The 19088-nt window shown below is 49.0% G+C and overlaps 1 protein-coding gene across 4 annotated transcripts in view; it reads left to right on the top strand.

The window, feature by feature from the left end:
* LOC137385118 (NACHT, LRR and PYD domains-containing protein 3-like) overlaps nucleotides 1-19088 on the top strand; it is a 111389-nt gene that overhangs the window by 11446 nt on the left and 80855 nt on the right. For 3 of the 4 annotated variants that reach the window (XM_068059912.1, XM_068059911.1, XM_068059908.1), the window contains 2 exons: nucleotides 9665-9834; nucleotides 12680-12775. In XM_068059912.1, coding sequence (XP_067916013.1) covers nucleotides 12712-12775 — 64 coding nt within the window. In that variant the 5' untranslated portion in view covers nucleotides 9665-9834; nucleotides 12680-12711. Of the gene's footprint in view, nucleotides 1-5800; nucleotides 6084-9664; nucleotides 9835-12679; nucleotides 12776-19088 lie in introns of those variants that run through there. The other variant, XM_068059909.1, reaches the window with a different exon arrangement.

Raw genomic sequence — 19088 nt, 5'->3', positions numbered from 1 at the left:
GTATCTGTCTAGATACATCTTAAAAGACGCTATCGTGCCTGCGTCTACCACCTCCGCTGGCAACGCGTTCCAGGCACCCACCAACCTCTGCGTAAAGAACTTTCCACGCATATCCCCCCTAAACTTTTCCCCTCTCACTTTGAACTCGTGACCCCTAGTAATTGAATCCCCCACCCTGGGAAAAAGCTTCTTGCTATCCACCCTGTCTATACCTCTCATGATTTTGTACACCTCAATCAGGTCCCCCCTCAACCTCGGTCTTTCTAATGAAAATAATCCTAATCTACTCAACCTCTCTTCATAGCTAGCTCCCTCCATACCAGGCAACATCCTGGTGAAGGCGACAGAAGAAGAGCTCAACGACGTGCCGAGAGCGAAATTCATTGAGGTGGCGACGTAAGGGGATAAAACCCAGTCCTTTGCTGAGTACAGAACGTTCCGCATCAGAGAGGGGAAGGTCAGAGGGTATAGTGAATGCACGGCAAGGGATCAGATCAGAAAGGTTGGGGTCAGAGGGAAGTGAAGGGGAAGAAGGATCTGGGGGTGCATTCGTCCCCATCAGCTACCGGAGCTTGCCTTCCTTAATATTTAAAAGGAAGAAGTTTTTTGTTAATGCTTCGGCTAAGACGAAGGATGAGATGAAAATGCAAAGTAGAACAGCTTTGAGTTAAGGTGAGGCGGTGCTTCTGGAGAGAGAGGTTCAGTGTGTACATGTGGCGGCACATAGCACTGAGTGTGGATCTCAGGATGTGGCGAGAACAGCAGTCCGAGGAACGTTGTATTTCTCGGAGCTACCTGTAATCCTGGGTGGATTCAAAACATTCGATCCTGGGTGGATTAAACTTCAATTGGAATCCACATGGAATAAGTCAGAGCCGGAGACAGTCACTGAGGAAGGAGATGTGGCTGTGAAAATGAGTTTTGGTGAAGACTTTATCAAACACCAGGAGGGAAATGGAAAACAATGAAGGTGAACAAGGTAAAAGAGACAAATGAAAATCCCGTCGGAGAGAAGAGCAGAACTTCTTCAAGGTGGGCATTCCTGGAGAAGTGGCAGTGAATTAAACACTAAAATAAAAGCAAAATACTGCAGATGCTGGAAATCTGAAATAAAAACAAGAAATGCTGGAAATCTTCAGGTCTGGCAGCATCTGTGGAGAGAGAAGCAGAGTTAATGTTTCAGGTCAGTGACCCTGTATTTTATTTTGTTTGTTTTTAGTCCAGCAGCTGTTGGTGTTGACTCTCCATGTTCCCATTGACATTTCCTCCACAACATCCAACTTTGTTTTTAACTTTCTTTCGGAATTCCAGGTTCTTTCACAGCCTCCTCTGTCGCGCAGGCGCAGTCAGATCCCTACCACCGCGCAGGTGCAGTCAGAGTCCTACTACCGCGCAAGCGCAATTTTAGCCTTGCCACTGCGCATGTGCATAGTAAGCCTTTCTTCCGGGTTTTCTCCGCGGCTGGTCTGTGAGTGACGGTGAGGAAGAGTTAGAACATTGTGTAGTATTAAAATAGTAATCAACCGAGTAAAATAGCATCAATATAGAGAGATAGAGTATTAATATAGTAATAATATAGTGATATAATATTAATATAGTTATAGTATTCTTTCTTTCTTTTTTTCTTTCTTTCTTTTGGGCCTCCTTATCTCGAGAGACAATGGATACGCGCCTGGAGGTGGTCAGTGGTTTGTGAAGCAGCGCCTGGAGTGGCTATAAAGGCCAATTCTGGAGTGACAGGCTCTTCCACAGGTGCTGCAGAGAAATTTGTTTGTTGGGGCTGTTGCACAGTTGTCTCTCCCCTTGCGCCTCTGTCTTTTTTCCCGCCAACTACTAAGTCTCTTCGACTCGCCACAATTTAGCCCTGTCTTTATGGCTGCCCGCCAGCTCTGGCGAATGCTGGCAACTGACTCCCACGACTTGTGATCAATGTCACACGATTTCATGTCGCGTTTGCAGACGTCTTTATAACGGAGACATGGACGGCCGGTGGGTCTGATACCAGTGGCGAGCTCGCTGTACAATGTGTCTTTGGGGATCCTGCCATCTTCCATGCGGCTCACATGGCCAAGCCATCTCAAGCGCCGCTGACTCAGTAGTGTGTATAAGCTGGGGGTGTTGGCCGCTTCAAGGACTTCTGTGTTGGAGATATAGTCCTGCCACCTGATGCCAAGTATTCTCCGAAGGCAGCGAAGATGGAATGAATTGAGACGTCGCTCTTGGCTGGCATACGTTGTCCAGGCCTCGCTGCCGTAGAGCAAGGTACTGAACACACAGGCCTGATACACTCGGACTTTTGTGTTCCGTGTCAGTGCGCCATTTTCCCACACTCTCTTGGCCAGTCTGGACATAGCAGTGGAAGCCTTACCCATGCGCTTGTTGATTTCTGCATCTAGAGACAGGTTACTGGTGATAGTTGAGCCTAGGTAGGTGAACTCTTGAACCACTTCCAGAGCGTGGTCGCCAATATTGATGGATGGAGCATTTCTGACATCCTGCCCCATGATGTTCGTTTTCTTGAGGCTGATGGTTAGGCCAAATTCATTGCAGGCAGACGCAAACCTGTCGATGAGACTCTGCAGGCATTCTTCAGTGTGAGATGTTAAAGCAGCATCGTCAGCAAAGAGGAGTTCTCTGATGAGGACTTTCCGTACTCTGGACTTCGCTCTTAGACGGGCAAGGTTGAACAACCTGCCCCCTGATCTCGTGTGGAGGAAAATTCCTTCTTCAGAGGATTTGAACGCATGTGAAAGCAGCAGGGAGAAGAAAATCCCAAAAAGTGTGGGTGCGAGAACACAGCCCTGTTTCACGCCACTCAGGATAGGAAAGGGCTCTGATGAGGAGCCACCATGTTGAATTGTGCCTTTCATATTGTCATGGAATGAGGTGATGATACTTAGTAGCTTTGGTGGACATCCGATCTTTTCTAGTAGTCTGAAGAGACCACGTCTGCTGACGAGGTCAAAGGCTTTGGTGAGATCAATGAAAGCAATGTAGAGGGGCATCTGTTGTTCACGGCATTTCTCCTGTATCTGACGAAGGGAGAACAGCATGTCAATAGTCGATCTCTCTGCACGAAAGCCGCACTGTGCCTCAGGGTAGACGCGCTCGGCCAGCTTCTGGAGCCTGTTCAGAGCGACTCGAGCAAAGACTTTCCCCACTATGCTGAGCAGGGAGATTCCACGGTAGTTGTTGCAGTCACCGCGGTCACCTTTGTTTTTATAGAGGGTGATGATATTGGCATCGCGCATGTCCTGGGGTACTGCTCCCTCGTCCCAGCACAGGCATAGCAGTTCATGTAGTGCTGAGAGTATAGCAGGCTTGGCACTCTTGATTATTTCAGGGGTAATGCTGTCCTTCCCAGGGGCTTTACCGCTGGCTAGGGAATCAATGGCATCACTGAGTTCCGATTTGGTTGGCTGTATGTCCAGCTCATCCATGACTGGTAGAGGCTGGGCTGCATTGAGGGCAGTCTCAGTGACAGCATTCTCCCTGGAGTACAGTTCTAGGTAGTGCTCAACCCAGCGGTCCATCTGTTTGCGTTGGTCAGTGATTATGTCCCCCGATTTAGATTTGAGGGGGGTGATCTTCTTGATGGTTGGCCCAAGAGCTCTCTTCATGCCATCATACATTCCTCTGATGTTTCCGGTGTCTGAGGCCAGCTGAATATGACTGCATAGGTGTTGCCAGTAGTCGTTTGCGCAACGCCTAGCTGTTCTTTGTGCAGTGCTTCTGGCTGCTTTAAGTTCTGCGGATGTTAAATCGCTGGGGGCTTTCTTGTAGTTCAAAAGTGCAATGCGCTTAGCGGCTATGACAGGTTCCAGCTCTTCATTATGAGATTGAAACCAGTCTGCATTTCTCTTCGCACTTTTGCCGTAGGTGGTCAAAGCTGACTCATAGATGGCGTCTCTGATGTGGGCCCACTTGGTCTCAGCATCCCCTGTGGGAGTGTTTTGAAGGGCTGTTACAAGTGAATTTAGAAATTTTTGTAACAGCTGTGGGTGAGAAATTCTGCTCGTGTTGATGCGCGGGTGGCCCTTCTGCTTGGAATGATGCAACTTCTTTGGTCTGAGTCTAACCTTGCTGCACACCAGGGAGTGGTCGGTGTCGCAGTCCGCACTGTGGAAGCTGCGTGTGATTTGAACACTGTTTAAGGCGGCTCGCCTTGTGACAATGAGGTCTAGCTGGTGCCAACGACGTGATCTTGGGTGCCTCCATGAAACCTGGTGACAGGGTTTAGTGTGAAAGAACGAGTTGGTGATGCAGAGGTTATGATAGGTACACAACTCAAGCAGTCTCTGCCCATTCTCATTCATCCTTCCAACGCCATAGCGCCCAAGGCAGGAGGGCCATGAGTCATGGTCGGCCCCAACCCTGGCATTAAAGTCCCCCAGCAGGAATAGGTGTTCGGTGTTGGGGATGCTGCTAATGATGTTATGGAGTTGTTCATAGAACTGGTCTTTAGCTTCAGGTGCGGAACAGAGTGTTGGAGCATAGATGCTGAGTAGGTGTACTGGACCAGAGGTGGTGCGCAGTCGGATGGACAGTATGCGTTCCGAGCCATTTGAGGGAGGCTCTATCATGCTGAGCAAGGAGTTTCTGATGGCAAAGCCCACTCCATGCTGTCTTGGTTCTTCAGGATCCCTGCCCTGCCAGAAGAAGGTGTAGTCTTGCTCTGCTAGAGAGCCACTCGCGGGGAGGCGAGTCTCCTTAAGTGCTGCAATGTCCACATTGAGTCTACTGAGCTCGTTGTTAATGATGGCGGTCTTCCGAGAATCGTTGATTTGTGTAAGGTCTTCCGACAGGCCAGGACACATAGTTCTGACGTTCCAGCTTGCAAAGCGAAGGGCTGGTACCTTCTTTCCTTTTTTCATGTTGTTTGGTGCGGTGTATCAGTCCACCTTTCGGGCAATGACCCTGAGCTCCAAGCACCCATTGAAGCAGGCAGACTGTGGCGGGACAGAACCTTATTGACCGGGGGCTGCCCGGTTTGAGGCGGGCGGTAGCTGTCCAGTGAGGTGCAATGACCTCTCCCACCGACAAAGGCAACCCGTGGCGCCCAGTTTCTACGCCAATTTATCTGGACTTATAACCCGTAACTGCTGCCTTCCGTGTTGTTTCAGTCGCTGTGAGGCAACTATGGAGTGACCTCTCCATGGCGCATGCCTGGGCAAATTTATGGAGGTTGAGAGTTGCCCAGTCGTCAAAACCCCCCTCTCGGCCTTTCTGGTGGGGTCCAAAGGAGTGCAGGACACGACGTTTGGCACCAGTATGGCTGCAGGAACTGCCGGAAACATGCCAAAGGTGACACATGACCGCCTACGGGGTTCCGCTCCGGATTTTCTGTTAGGGTTTACTCCCTTAGCCTTAGTCTCTCCCGAGACGCCCACAAGGCAGTGGGGTTGTTGGGGCCCCTACACAGGTGTAGGATGGTGCCGGTGGGAGGAGGGGATGCAAGGGGGAGGGGTAGAGGGAGGGGGTGGGGGGGGGGGTGCAGGGGAAGGGGGTGCGGGGTGAAGATGGTGCGGGGGGGGCGGGCTGGGACGGGGTTGTGAGGGGGTGAGCTGAGAGGGTGGAGCAGGGAAGGGGACGGGGGTGGGGGGGGGGTGGAAGGGGGGTAAAGGGGGGGGAGGGGGGGTGGAATCTGGTGCAGGTAATAAGCCATTTCCTCAGTGCCCACCATCGACGTCCGGAAAGCTCATCCACGTCCTTCGGGAGGTGAAGCATCATTTGGCAGACTTAGAGGTGATTACATTTGCTAAGGGTTTTTTTTTTTGCAGTGGTTTAAATAAAGGCATGCAGCATTGTCGACAGTGCGCTGCAGATGCTCTCCGAGCCATCTCCCGCGGGCGCTTTGAAGTTGCGGCCGGGGGGGCCGTTCGTGGATGTTTTGGGTGTTCGGGGCACCTTTTTACAGGACTTCTCTCGGGTCCCGCAGCTCCTTCTTCACCTCAATGGACTTACCGCATGCCGTGGCTGCAGACACTCTGGACTGTGAAGACAGCGGGATCGGAGATTAAAGTATCGGCAGCTGTGCTCGTCAGTTTCATCCGGATCAATTTCATTGAGAAAACAAAGAGCAGGTGTGGCTGGGGGAGGGCAGTGGGCCCAGGTAACATACACTAAACTAACTGTTAGCCTTTAGATAGGGCTAAAATAAACTGATTTAAAGAGCCAGGGGAATTTAAACAGTTGAAGAGGGCAGATTGGGGGAGAAAACGTTAGGGATGGGAGCAGATGGCCATGGATAGAGTTGAACAGCAAGGGAGCTTAAGAGGGTTTGGTCTGGTTGGGTTAATCTACAGTTTGTAGAGAAGATGGAGAATTTCCGGCTCCACCGATGAAAACCCGGAAATAAAATAAATTAATAAACTGACAGGTTTTAACCAAAATCTGGGTTTTACTAATCACACTTATTTCCCATTGTTACATCTGTTTCTCAATTTAACACAATATTGGATGTAATGATTGATTGGTGATAAAATTATAATCATGTTATTTTTGCAGGATATATTTTTAAACTTGATTTAAATGTAATTACTTTGTGTTCTGTCAGAATAAAGAGTTCTCAATGGTCACCTGATCCAGCTCCCAGCCTCGACCGAGGGTTTTTATTAAACTGAGAACAGTGTTTGTTCTGCGACATTGTAGATTCATTGCTGTACTCGTTCAACACAAATCACCTGGTTATTGTTGGGACCTGATTTCAGCAGGAAATGAAACGACCATGTTTTAGCCCTTTCAACACTAACTGGAGTTTTAATCCAGGCGTTCAGAAGTTCCTACTCCTGGACTCCTCAAATGTATGTTGAAAAACTCACAATCCTGGCACTTCTAAAATATCAAATGTTTTGGCATTGAATTCAGTATGTTTGCAGCAATTTAAACAGTTATTGCTAACAATTCAAGGGTTAGATGGACCCAGTGAGATCAGACAGTGTGTAACCCGGGGAGGATCCTCCCAGTGTGATCAGACAGTATGTAATCTGGGGAGGATTGATCCAGTGAGATCAGACAGTGTGTAATCCGGGGAGGATGGACCCAGCGAGATCAGACAGTGTGTAACCCGGGGAGGATGGACCCAGTGTGATCAGACAGTGTGTAACCCGGGGAGGATGGACCCAGTGTGATCAGACAGTGTGTAACCTGGGGAGGATGGACCCAGTGTGATCAGACAGTGTGTAACCCGGGGAGGATGGACCCAGTGTGATCAGACAGTGTGTAACCCGGGGAGGATGGATCCAGTGTGATCAGACAGTGTGTAACCTGGGGAGGATGGACCCAGTGTGATCAGACAGTGTGCAACCCGGGGAGGGTGGACCCAGTGAGATCAGACAGTGTGTAACCCGGGGAGGATGCACCCAGTGTGATCAGACAGTGTGTAACACGGGGAGGATGGACCCAGTGTGATCAGACAGTGTGTAACCCGGGGAGGATGGACCCAGTGTGATCAGACAGTGAGTAACCCGGGGAGGACGGACCCAGTGTGATCAGACAGTGTGTAACCCGGGGAGGATGGACCCAGTGATATCAGACAGTGTGTAACCCGGGGAGGATGGACCCAGTGAGATCAGACAGTGTGTAACCCGGGGAGGATGAACCCGGGGAGGATGGACCCAGTGAGATCAGACAGTGTGTAATCCGGGAAGGATGGACCCAGTGAGATCAGACAGTGTTTAACCCGGGGAGGATGGACCCACTGAGAGCAGACAGTGTGTAACCCGGGGAGGATGGACCCATGAGATCAGACAGTGTGTAACCCGGGGAGGATGGACCCAGTGTGATCAGACAGTGTGTAACCCGGGAGGGTGGACCCAGTGAGATCAGACAGTGTTTAACCCGGGGAGGATGGACCCAGTGAGATCAGACAGTGTGTAACCCGGGGACGATGGACCCTGTGAGATCAGACAGTGTTTAACCCGGGGAGGATGGACCCAGTGAGATCAGACAGTGTTTAACCCGGGACGGATGGACCCAGTGTGATCAGACAGTGTGTAACCCGGGGACGATGGACCCAGTGAGATCAGACAGTGTTTAACCCGGGGAGGATGGACCCAGTGAGATCAGACAGTGTTTAACCCGGGACGGATGGACCCAGTGAGATCAGACAGTGTGTAACCCAGGGAGGATGGACCCAGTGAGATCAGACAGTGTGTAACCCGGGGAGGATGGACCCAGTGAGATCAGACAGTGTGTAACCCGGGGAGGATGGACCCAGTGAGATCAGACAGTGTGTAACCCGGGGTGGATGGACCCAGTGTGATCAGACAGTGTGTAACCCAGGGAGGATGGACCCAGTGTGATCAGACAGTGTGTAACCCAGGGAGGATGGACCCAGTGTGATCAGACAGTGTGTAACCCAGGAAGGATGGACCCAGTGAGATCAGACAGTGTGTAACCCGGGGGGGATGAACCCAGTGTGATCAGACAGTGTGTAACCCGGGGTGGATGGACCCAGTGTGATCAGTCAATGTGTAACCCGGGGAGGATGGACCCAGTGTGATCAGACAGTGTGTAACCCGGGGAGGATGGACCCAGTGTGATCAGACAGTGTGTAACCCGGGGAGGATGGACCCAGTGTGATCAGACAGTGAATAACCCGGGGAGGATGGACCCAGTGAGATCAGTCAATGTGTAACCCGGGGAGATAGACCCAGTGTGATCAGACAGTGTGTAACCCGGGAAGGATAGACCCAGTGTGATCAGACAGTGTGTAACCCGGGGAGGATGGACCCAGTGTGATCAGACAGTGTGTAACCCGGGGAGGATGGACCCAGTGAGATCAGACACTGTGTAACCCGGGGTGGATGGACCCAGTGGGATCAGACAGTGTGTAACCCGGGGGGGATGGACCCAGTGTGATCAGACTGTGTGTAACCCGGGGAGGATGGACCCAGTGAGATCAGACACTGTGTAACCCGGGGAGGATGGACCCAATGTGATCAGTCAATGTGTAACCCGGGGAGGATGGACCCAGTGAGATCAGACAGTGTGTAACCCGGGGAGGATGGACCCAGTGTGATCAGACAGTGTGTAACCCGGGGAGGATGGACGCAGTGTGATCAGACAGTGTGTAACCCGGGGAGGATGGACGCAGTGTGATCAGACAGTGTGTAACCCGGGGAGGATGGACCCAGTGTGATCAGACAGTGTGTAACCCGGGGAGGATGGACCCAGTGTGATCAGACAGTGTGTAACCCGGGGAGGATGGACCCAGTGTGATCAGGCAATTGCCTCAAACACAGAGGGAAACTGCCACATTTCCTTGTTAAATTGTGAAGGTTTGTGGGAATTCCAGGTGGGTGATCTGGGGATTTGAGCTTGGGACTAAATTCACCAGACACACGTGGCCCTGATCCTGAAGACGTGGAGGATCCCGGCAGCTATTGGTCCCTCTGTTACCTCAGCAATCCAAGAGACAGTTTCTGATACAGTGTCAGTTTGTCCACGGTGCTGAGAAAGTAGGCTCATTTCTGCCGCAAACACGGGTTGTTTTCCTGTAGCCCAGGCGGATGGACCGGGGATCTGTGGAACGGAACAAATAAAAAAACAAAATCAAACAGAAATATTCGTCCCTTAAATTTCACTTTGATGGTTAAAAGACAAGTGTACATTACATTACCTCACACCGCCTACATCCTTCTCATTTTCTGCCCTGCTGTAGTTAGATCTCCTGGTGAATGACGGAGTGATGAGAAAGGTCCACAGCTGGAAGTAAACAGGGATTGTAGACTGAGGAACAACAGCAGGTGAACCAGCACCGGATTGTGAGAGCACCAACCAGAGAGAACCCTTCCCATTCAAAGAGCTGTCATCGATCAACTGGGGAGAAAGGTAAGAGAAAGTCCCATTTACTCTGAGAAACACTGGTCCTGTAGACAGTCCAAAAAGCTAATGAGGTCAGGCAGGAAATGGTGAGAATGAGACTGGGAGAGTCTGACCTCCGAGAACAGTTACCCAGAATGAGGCCATGCAGTGGAATGTGAAGTGAGATCAGTTTCTGTCTCAAAACACACAAAAACCAGAAGCACCTTCATAACAACACAGAGGTCCAAGTAAATCTTGTGTTTAATTTTTAGTAAAGGGATTTGATCTGAGGGGTGACTCCAGTCTGGGGCAGAGCCCAGCAGATGGACACCTGTCTGTTTATTAGGTGGGACTGAACTCACACCAACATCATCCGATCAGTGTTAAAATGTCTCAGATTTGGGGACAAATCAAATTGGAGATTGAACTGTGAAAGTAATTCCAGTCAATTCACTGAACATGATGCAGAGACAAACCTCAAAGATCAGCACGGCCTCTGACCAGCAGCTGTGGAGTATTGTCAGATAGTGAATGCTGAACACAGCTTCATTACCTTTCAACAAACCCGATGTTTAGTACTGGAGATGGTGAAAGACATTAAACACCGGGTAAGTGTTTACCTCCTATTTCATTGGTCACAGAGACACACAATCCAGAAATCGAACAACAATGGTCAAAGCAAGCAGGGAATGTATTTCCAAAATCAACGTCAGATACAAAGCCAACATCAGCTTCCCAGTGTATTCTGAAATAGAACCCAAACCAAAAAAACACAGAATCTAGTCTGAAATGGGGATGAATCATCATATTAGAAATAAAGCAGAAAATGCTGGAAATACTCAGTGGATCAGAGAGTATCTGTGGAGAGAGGAAGGTGAGGTTGATGTTTCAGATCCTGATCCTGTTCTCAGGAATGGTCATCAACCTGAACCATTAACCTCACCGTCCTCTCCCCACAGACACTGTCTGATCCACTGAGGATTTCCAGCATTTTCTGTTCTTTTTATCAGACTTCCATTGTCTCCAGTATCTTGCTGTCTGTAATAAGATTGGTTTAGTTTTGAGTTGGTTTCCTCTCTTGTATAAATGGCCCTTATATTTCAGGGTGAGACTGTCTGGTCTGTAATAAATGCCTGTCCCCCATCTTTCTCCCCTCACTACCCCATGCTCCCTGGCTGCCTCTTTCTCCCCATTCCCAGCCTCTCCCCTCTTCTCCCCAGCCCTCTGTACCCTGGACCCACACCCTCTTCTGTAGCTGCAGCAAGCTCCTCTGATGGAACTGAAAGATTCCAGTCTCCCAGCCAGAGCACGTGGAATATCCTGTAAAAGTGAACTGACTTTAATGGTTTCTATAACATTAAACCACAAATGAGATTGTGTATTCCAGAAGATCGGGTTCAATCAGAGACTCACCCAGTCTGACCTGTGGGTGAAGAGTTAAACATGTACATCTCCATCTCCAGCCTCACTTTCCTTTCATCGATTTGTTGGCTTCTTATTCCCTGCAAATTTCTCACATCTCCATGCTTTAATCTCCAATCTGGTTTCTGCTCCTGCCACAGCTCTGAAATGACAAGAATCAAAGTCACAAATAACACCTTCTTTGACTCTGACTGTGATAAACTCTCCCTCTTGATCCCTCTCTACCTCTGCAGTCTTTGACACCGTCGAGCACAACATCCTCCTTCAGTGCCTCTCCTTCATTGTCCAGCTCAGTGGGACTGAACTCACTTGTTTCCACTCTTACCCATCCAATGATAGCCGGAGAATCTTGTTCAATGGCTTCTCTTCCTGCCCCTGCACCATTACCTCTGGAGACCCCCATGGATCTCTCCTCACTCCCTCCTATTTCTCATCCTTATGCTGCTCCTTGGAGACACGATGTAAAGACAAGGACTCAGCTTTCACATGTCCACTGACAACACTCTGCTCCACCTCTCTCGACACCTCCACTGCCTCTGCTTTTTCATGCTACTAGTTTGACTGCAAATCTTAAACTCCATCATTACAGCACAGAAGGAGGCCATTCGGCCCATTGCGTCCATGCTGGATGTCTATGGTTCTAAACCTCTATCAAAATCTCCACTGGCCATAATCTTCCAATCTTCCTTAGATACAGGGGTGGTGCCAGAGGACTAGACAAGTACAAATGTTACACCCTTGTTCAAGAAAGGATGTAAGGATGAGCCCAGCAACTACAGGCCAGTCAGATTAACCTCAGTGGTGGGAAAGCTTTCAGAAATGATTTATTTATTTGTTTGGGGGATGTGGGTGTCGCTGACTAGGTCAGCATTTATTGCTTATCCCTAATTGACCTGAGTGGCTTGATGGGACATTTCAGAGGGCAGATAAGAGTCAATCACATTGCTGTGGGTCTGGAGTCACTCGAAAACCAGACCAGCTAAAGATGGCAGATTTCCTTCCCTCAAGGACATTAGTTAACCAGATGGGTTTTTACCACAATCGATGATAGTTTCATAGGCATGAGGGGCTGAATGGCCTACTCCAGCTCCTATTTCTTATGTTCTTATGGCACCATTACTGAGACTAGCTTTTAATTCCAGATTATTATTAATTTATTGAATTAAATTCCACCAGCTGCTGTATTACTAGTTCAGTGACATTATCATTACACCACTGTCTTTCCCACTTCTAGTGCAGAGTCTCGGTGATGGGTGTCCATCTGGAACAGGGTGATGGAGCTCAGCGGGACTGACTGGGCAGCTTTCTGGGTCACACCTGATGCTCGATCCCAGAGATAACAGCTGTTATACTGATGGGGAGGAGGGACTGATATCATGTTTAACTAGGCAACGTTCTTTTTTTTTAGTATTTCTGTCTGACCCTCTTATTAATTTTACCTTTATTACAGAGAACCAGAATCTGGGAACGCCTGTCACCACCATGGCTGAATGTCCAAATAGGGGAGAAGATCCAACATCTTCAAGAAGAATGAGAATGGATACAGGTAGGTTCACAAAATACTTTAAAATATCATCTCTGACCTGATCTTGTGCAAGAACATGCAGCTCACACAGCAAGAGGGAACAGAATGGGCTGAGTAGAAAGAGGGAGGTGAGTGACCATCTCGAGGGATATTGCAGTCACAGGTGGAGGGAGCCCCTGAGTACTGGAACTGTCCAGTATATACATGGTATTGGAGACTGAAAGATGGATAGAGACAGTGGCTTGGAGAAGGATCTTCCTCTGCAACAGGGTGACACCAGGGAGCAGGAGGTCACCACGAGTGAGTGGGGGTGAGAGACAGGTGGAGCACAGGAATAGGAGAGTGTAGTGGTGGGAGATTCTATAGTCAGGAGGATTTTTTTTATAATTCATTCATGGATGTGGGCATCGATGGCCAGGCCAGCATTTATTGCCAATGCCTAATTGCCCTTGAGAAGGTGGTGGTGAGCTGCCTTCTTGAACTGCTGCAGTCCATGTGGGTTTGGAACACCCACAGTGCTGTAAGGAGGGGTGTTCCAGGAATTTGCACACAGTGACAGTGAAGGAGCGGTGATATAGTTCCAAGTGAGGATGGTTTGTGACTTGGAGAGGAACTTTCAGGTGGTGGTGTTCCCAAGCATCTGCTGCCCTTACCCTTCTAGGTAGTAGAGGTAGCAGGTTTTGAAAGTGCTGTCGAAGGAGCCTTGGTGAGTTGCTGCTGTGCATCTTGTAGATAGTACACACTGCTGCCACTGTGCACCTCCCTCGCTGGTGGATGGAGTGAATGTTTGTTGATGGGGTGCCAGTCAAGCGGACTGCTTTGGCCTGGATGGGGTTGAGCTTCTTGAGTACTGTTGGAGCTGCACCCATCCTGGCAAGTGGAGAGCATTTCATCTTACACCTGACTTGTGCCTTGTGTCAGCAGGTGAGTTACATGCTGCAGAATTCCCAGCTTCTAACCTGCTCTTGTAGCCACAGTATTTATAAGGCTGCTCCTGCTCAGTTTCTGGCTAGTGGTAACCCGCCATGTGTGATAGTGGGGAGTTCAGTGATGGTAATGTAATTGAAAGTGAAGAGGAGATGGTTAGATTCTCTCTTGTTTGAGATAGTCATTGCCTAGCACTTGTATGGTGCGACTGTTACTTGCCACTTATCAGCCCAAGCCTGGATATTGTCCAGGTCTTGCTGCATTTCTACACAGACTGCTTCAGTAACTGAGGAATCACAAATGGTTCTGAGCATTGTGCAATCATCTGCGAACATCCCCACTTCTGACCTTATGATTTGAAGGAAGGTCATTGATGAAGCAGCTGAAGATGGTTGGGCCTAGGACACTACCCTGAGGAACCCCTGCAGTGATGTCCTGGAGCTCAGATGATTGACGTCCATCAACCACAACCATTTTCCTTTGCGCTAGGTACGACTCCAACCAGCGAAGAGTTTTACCTGATTCCCATTGACTTCACTTTCCTTGGCCTCCTTGATGCCATACTCAGTCAAATGCTGCCTTGATGTCAAGGGCAGTCACTCTCTCCGCACCTCTTGAGTTCAGCTCTTTTGTCCATGTTTGAACCAAGGCTGAAATGAGGTCAAGACCTGAATGACCCTGGCGGAACCCAAACTGAGCGTCACAGAGTAGGTTATTGATGAGCAAGTGCGGCTTGATAGCACTGTCAACAATACCTTCCATCACATAACTGATGATTGAGAGTAGACCGATTGGGTGGTGATTGGCCAGGTTAGATTTGACCTGCTTTTTATGTACAGGACATAACAGGTCAATTTTCCACATTGCCGGGTAGATGCCAGTGTTGTAGCTGTACTGAAACAGCTTGGCTAGGGGCGCGGCAGAGTGACTCGAATTGTCTTTAGACTGACATTTGTGATGCTGGGGACTCCGGGAGGAGGCTGAGATGGATTATCCACTCAGCACTTCTGGCTGAAGATTGTTACAAATGCTTCAGCCTTATCTTTCACACTGATGTGCTGGGTTCCCCCATCATTGAGGTTGGGGATATTTGTGGAGCCACCTCCTCCTGTTAGTAGTTTAATTGTCCAGCACTATTCACGACTGGATGTGACAGGACTGCAGAGCTGAGATCCTATCCGTTGTTGTGGGATCGTTTAGCTCTGTCTATCGCATGCTGCTTATGCAGTTTGGCATGGAAGTAGTCCTGGGTTGTAGCTTCACCAAGTTGACACCTCATTTTCAGGGATGCCTGGTGCTGCTCCTGGCATACCCTCCTGCAATCTTCATTGAACCAGGGTTGGTCTCTGGCTTGATGGTAACGGGAAAGTGGAGGATCTGTCAGGCCATGGGTTACAGATTGTGGTTGAATACAGTTCTGCTGCTGCTGGTGGCCCACAGCGCCTCATGGATGCAGAGTTTTGCATTGATAGATCTGTTCGAAATCTATCCCATTTAGCACGGTGATAGTTCTAAACAACAGGATGGAGGATATCCTCAATGTGAAGGCGGGACCTCATCTTCACAAGGACTGTGAGGTGGTCCCTCCTACCAATACTGCTATGGACAGATGCATCTGCAACAGGTAGATTGGTGAGGGCAATGTCAAGTATATTTTTCCCTCTTATTAGTTCCCTTACCAGCTGCTGTGGACTCAGTCTAGCAGCTATGTCCTTTAGGACTCGGTCAGTAGTGGTGCTACCGAGCCACTCTTGGTGATGGACATTGAAGTCCCCCACCCAGATTTCATTCTGTGCCTTTTGCTACCCTCAGTGCTTCCTCCAAGTGCTGTTCAACATGGAAGAGTCCGGATTCATCAGCTGAGGGAGACTGGTAGGTGGTCATCAGCAGGAGGTCCATCTTTGACCTGATGCCATGAGACTTCATGGCATCTGGAGTCCATGTTGAGGACTCCCAGGACAACTGCCTCCTGACTGTATACCACTGTAATGCCTGGCTACCCAACCCTAACCCAAATAGACCCGACTGCATGTTTCGGGTTCGTGTCCGGTTGAAATTCCGATTCCAGTATTCGGGCTCGGATCGGGCTGGACAGTGCTGTTTCCGGGAAGTCACGGGATCAGGCTTACCCATGATTCCCCACAACTCCATCTGCAGGAATAGCCTGCTGCTGGAACAGATGAAGGATATTCGTGTCAGGTCGGGTCGGGTGCGAAAAAAAATTAAACGGCTCGGGTTGGCTGTGGTCAGGTCTGGCCCAGGTCGGGTTTTAATTTTATACCCGGGCCAGGCTGTATACCACTGTGCCGCCATCTCTGCTGGGTCTGTCCTGCCAGTGGGACAGGACAGACCCGGTGATGGTGATGATGGTGTCTGGAACATTATCTGTAAGATATGATTCTCTGAGTGTGACTATGTCAAATTGTTGCTTGACTAGTCTGTGGATCAGCTCTCCCAACTTTGGCACAGGCCCCCAGATGTTACGAAGGAGGACTTTGCAGAGTTGACAGGGCTGGGTTTGCCATTGTTGTTTCCGATGCCGAGGTCAATGCCAGGTGGTCCGTCCAGTTTCATTCTTTACTGACTTTGTAGCAGTTAGATACAAATAAGTGACTTGCTAGGCCATTTTAAGAGTCAACCAAATTGCTGTGGGTCTGGAGTCACATGTAGGCCAGACCAGGTAAGGACAGCAGATTTCCTTCCCTGAAGGACATTAGTGAACCAGATGTTTTTTAGACAATCAGCAATATTTTCATGGCCATTATTAGATTAGCTTTTAATTTCAGATTTTTTAGTTGAATTCAAATTCCACCTTCTGCCGTGGTGGGATTCGAACACATGTCCCCAAAGCAGTACGTTGGGTCTTTGGGTTACTAGTCCACTGACAATAACACTACGCCACCACCTCCCCCAGTATTATTCCCTTTGAGGTTCTGCTTCTTTATTTGGTGCCCAGTTCCTCATACTGACTCTGCAGAACCTCCTTCCTTGTCCTGCCTGTATCATTGGTACCTACATGGACCACGACGACTGGATCCTCCCGCTCCCACTGTAAGCTCCTCTCCTGAGGAGATGTCACGCACCCTGGCACCGGGCAGGTAACACAGCCTTCTGGACTCTCGCTCTTTGCTACCGAGAACAGTGTCAATCTCCCCCACTATACTGTCCCCGACTACCACTGCTTTCCTTTTTGCTCCTCCCACTTGAATGGCTTCCTGGTGCCATGGTCAATCTGCTCATTCACACTGCAGCCCTCGCTCTTTTCCATACAAGCTGCAAGAACCTTGAACTTCCAAGGGCTGTGCCTCCTCCACTCCCACCTTCTTGATCCCTTTACCTGTCTGACTCGCAGTCACACCCTCCTGTCCCTGACCACTGACCAAAGGGGTGTGACTGCCTTCTGGAACAATGTGTCCAAGTAACTTTCCCCCTCCCTAATGCATTGCAGTGTCTGCAGCTCGGCCTCCAGCTCAATGACTCTGAGCCGAAGCTTCTCAAGCTGCACTCACTTACTACAGATGTGGTTGCCATGGATTGCTGTGGCATCCAGGAGCTCCCACATACTGCAGTCGCGACACATCACTTGTCCTGCCTTCTTTATTCTGTTAATTTAAGTTAAATTATTTTCTCTTAATTATTTTACAGTTGCCCTCTTTACAGAACTCCCTCACTTACCAAACTCCCTGCTTCACACTCTGTGCCCTCCAGCAGCACTCAATGTAGACAAGCAGCACTGAGAGGCCCCTGAATTTATACTCTCTGAAGCAAGTTTTTCCTCATGCTGCCTCTGACTCTTTTGCCAATCACCTTAATTCTGTGTCCTCTGGTCATTGACCTTCAACCATTGGAAACAGTTTATTTTTATTTACTCTGTTCAAAGTCTTCATAATTCAAACACCACTATCAAATTTCCTCTTAGCCTTCTCTTTTGAGAACTACTCCAGTTTGTACAGTATATCTGTAACGTTAATCCCTCAGCCCTGTAACCATTCTAATAAATCTTTTTGTACCCTCTTCAAAGCCTTCATGCTCTTCCTAAAGTGTGGTGTCCAGAATTGGACAGTATGGTTGGGGCTGAGCTGGTGTTATATAGGTTTAGTATAACCTCCTGACTATTGTGCTCTATGTCTCTTTTTATAAATCCTAGGATCCCATATATGTTATTAACTGCTTTGTTAGCCTGTCCTGCCACTGTCCAAGATTTGTTCACTAACACCCCAGGCTTCTCTGTTCTGACACCTCCTTTAAAATTGTACCATCAGCTTGTATTGTCTCTCCTCATTATTCCAGACATCACACTTTGCTGTATTGAATTTCAGCTGCCATGTGCTCACTCATTCTACCAGCCTGTCTATGATCTCTTGATGTCTATTATCATTTTCCTCACCATTAACTATACTTCCAAGTTTCATGTGACCTGCAAATTTCGAAATTGTTCCCTGCACTTGCACGCCCAATTCCAAGTCATTAAGGTGCATCAAAAACACCAGTGGTCCTAGTGCTGAACCATGGGAACCAACAGTTTTCTAACCCTTAACCAATTTTGTATCCATGCTGCTACTGCCCCCTTTATCCCATAATTTTTAAATCATCACCTGATCATTAAAATTTTCATCGATGTGTTCAAATCCTTCCATGGCCTTCCTTTACACATCTCTGTAACCTCTGTAACCTCCTCCAATCCTACAACACTCTGAGAATGTTCCTCTAACTCGGGTCTCTTGTGCAGCCCCCACTTCTTTTGCCTCGCCATTGGCAGCGGCCCTTCAGCTGTTCAGATCCTAAGTTCTGGAATTCCTTGCCTGACCCCCTCAGCCTCTCCACCTCACTTTTTAAGATGCTCCTTAAAGCCCAGCTCGTTGAACAAACTTTCTGATTGTTCCAAGGCTGCGTTTGTTTAGTTTAGTTTAGAGATACAGCACTGAAACAGGCCCTTCGGCCCACCGAGTCTGTGCCGACCATCAACCACCCATTTATACTAATCCTACACTAATCCCATATTCCTGCCACATCCTCACCTGTCCCTATATTTCCCTACCACCTACCTATACTAGGGGCAATTTATAATGGCCAATTAACCTATCAACCTGCAAGTCTTTGGCATGTGGGAGGAAACCGGAGCACCCGGAGGAAACCCACGCAGACACAGGGAGAACTTGCAAACTCCACACAGGCAGTACCCAGAATTGAACCCGGGTCACTGGAGCTGTGAGGCTGCGGTGCTAACCACTGCGCCACTGTGCCGCCCCCTCTTGCTGACAATACAACCACTAGATGGCGCTGCACTTGCACATGCGTAAATAAAGGCTCTTCAACTGGAACATCAGTGTCTGCGACGTTCAGTCAGCTGCCAGGATTAAAGATGGCGCTGCTCAATTTATCACAGGAAATGCTTATGGCTACATTG

This window comes from Heterodontus francisci, chromosome 28 (assembly GCF_036365525.1).
Source record: "Heterodontus francisci isolate sHetFra1 chromosome 28, sHetFra1.hap1, whole genome shotgun sequence".
Lineage (NCBI taxonomy): Eukaryota > Metazoa > Chordata > Chondrichthyes > Heterodontiformes > Heterodontidae > Heterodontus > Heterodontus francisci.
This window is presented reverse-complemented; position numbering and strand designations above follow the sequence as displayed.